General features: G+C 49.6%; 1 protein-coding gene across 1 annotated transcript in view; it reads left to right on the top strand.

Annotated features, from left to right (window-relative positions):
* LOC308157932 (protein transport protein Sec24C) overlaps positions 1-2500 on the top strand; it is a gene marked incomplete at both ends in the record, with an annotated part of 13659 nt that overhangs the window by 4792 nt on the left and 6367 nt on the right. Inside the window, 4 exons of the mRNA XM_080531527.1 lie at positions 615-711; positions 998-1102; positions 1275-1442; positions 2487-2500. The exon at positions 2487-2500 is cut by the window's right edge and continues 83 nt beyond it. Of these exons, the coding sequence (XP_080387653.1) occupies positions 615-711; positions 998-1102; positions 1275-1442; positions 2487-2500 (384 nt within the window). The remainder of the gene's footprint in view (positions 1-614; positions 712-997; positions 1103-1274; positions 1443-2486) is intronic.

The following is a 2500-nucleotide window of genomic DNA, read 5'->3' as shown; positions in this document are numbered from 1 at the left end:
CAATTATGTTGAGTCCACCAGCGAGCTGTCTGTAAGATAAACAGCGCCAAGCGTAGCCTACTAACGTGAGCTGTCTGTAGTCTAGCCAGCAATGCTAGCTAGCCAATCAACTAGCTCTGTGAGCAGCTGTAGCTTGGCGTAACGTTAGGTTAGATAGCTAGTTAAGCCGGATTTATGCTTCTGCGTCGCCATTTACGCGCAGCGAAAAGCCACACGACTAATCGCGACTTATCTAAAAAATAATCGACAGATTAGTCGACTACCAAAATAATCGTTAGTTGCAGCCCTAGTGAGTACTCTGCACAGCCCTACTCTGTAGTACTCAACACATTACTCTGCACAGCCCTAGTCTGTAGTGATGTGGGTGGCCTGGGTTGCTAAGCACTCCCATAACAAGTCAAGTCGTTAAGGAGAAAAAAGAAGTGAGTTATGGACAGCCCTGTAAATATGAGGAAATATTTACGTGGACCTAATCCTTTAATTTAAGGCCACCCTCAAGTCAATGTGTAGCTCTGCTTAGTAACAGTCCACCTGCCGTGTGTGTGTGTGTGTGTGTGTGTGTGTGTGTCTGCGCGTGTCTGTATGTGTGTGTGTGTGTGTGTTTGTGTGTCCAGTGTCCTGCAGCGTATCCCTCTGTTCAGCGCTGAGTGTGAAGACTCGGTTGGGGCGCCCATGGAGCTGCCTGTCAGAGCAGGGCTGGCCATCCTAAAGGTCAGAGCCTCATGTTAATCCATGCTAACATCCCTGCTGTTTACCCTCCTCTACTCTCACAGAGAGGCTTCCTTGTGGTGACGGTGAAGTGTTGTTGTTTTACTCTAGGAGAACATACTCGTTGTTAGTCGGTCTGGAGAAGTGTGTCTACTTGAATGACGCCAATGTAAATGTAAACGTACCTCCTCTCTGTTTCAATGTAAGCGTGTCATGTCGACCACACAGAAGAAGAGCCTAACGTCCCCCCCGCTCCCCCCTCCCCTCCCTCCCCTGTCTCTCTGTTCAGGAGGTGGGCTGTCCAGGCAAGCTGCTGATCTTCCACACCGCCCCGTTCACCGAGGGAACACACACACTCAGCCCCTCTGGGTTCTTCAGCTCCAGCAAACCGAAGGTAGTGCGCACACACACACACACACACACACACACACACACAGGCACACGCGCACACGCACACATCACACATGCCCACCTCGAAACAACGTCAAACCTCTGTTGTTTCTAACGTAACACCGATAAACGGATGAACCAATCACTCTCAATCCTCCACCTGCCGTCTGCCCCAGACCCTCTTCCAGCCCTCGGACCACGCCGTCTCATTGGCCAAGGAGTGCGTCAGTCAGGGCTGCAGCGTCCACCTGTTTGCGTTCTCCCAGCAGGACGTGGGCGGGGCTTGGCCGGGACACGTCCCCTACCTGACAGGCGGGGCACTGCACTGCTACAACTCCCTCCAGGTACTAGAACACACACACCAGGTACTGGAACTCACACACCTGGTACTAGAACACACACACCAGGTACTGGAACTCACACACCTGGTACTAGAACACACACACCTGGTACTAGAACACACACACAGGTACTAGAACTCACACACCTGGTACTAGAACACACACACAGGTACTAGAACTCACACACCTGGTACTAGAACACACACACAGGTACTAGAACACACACACCAGGTACTAGAACACACACACAGGTACTAGAACTCACACACCTGGTACTAGAACACACACACCTGGTACTAGAACACACACACAGGTACTAGAACTCACACACCTGGTACTAGAACACACACACAGGTACTAGAACACACACACCAGGTACTAGAACACACACACCTGGTACTAGAACTCACACACCTGGTACTAGAACTCACACACCTGGTACTAGAACACACACACCTGGTACTAGAACTCACACACCTGGTACTAGAACACACACACAGGTACTAGAACACACACACAGGTACTAGAACTCACACACCTGGTACTAGAACTCACACACCTGGTACTAGAACTCACACACCTGGTACTAGAACACACACACAGGTACTAGAACTCACACACCTGGTACTAGAACACACACACCTGGTACTAGAACACGTACACACACTCCTCCTCGCCCTTGACCACAGTCTGCCATGACATTCGTAGGGCCGTTGGCACCTGTGTACACAGAAGGAGATGTGTGGTCACTACAACTCACTAACAAGTCAAGGTGTAGCTAAGTATGTGAATGGTATGAGATTTACAGTAGGGATGCACGGTTAATCGAATTCATATTGCGATTGCGATTTCAGTTTTAGTGATTTCTAAACCATTTTTACATGCCCACCGGAGCCCCACTCATGTGAATGGTAATGTTATTGTACGTGATTTAGCGTGAGTGTGTACTGTATATGCCCTGACACCACAAAATAATTTCCCTTGAGGAAAGTCAAGTTGAGGAAAATCAAGTTGTTCTGTGTGGTGACTTGTTAGTGTGTTTCCCAGGGTGAGGGGGAGAG

Source organism: Nansenia antarctica (assembly GCF_963989245.1).
Source record: "Nansenia antarctica genome assembly, chromosome: 5".
In the NCBI taxonomy this organism is placed as follows: Eukaryota; Metazoa; Chordata; class Actinopteri; order Argentiniformes; family Microstomatidae; genus Nansenia; species Nansenia antarctica.
This window is presented reverse-complemented; position numbering and strand designations above follow the sequence as displayed.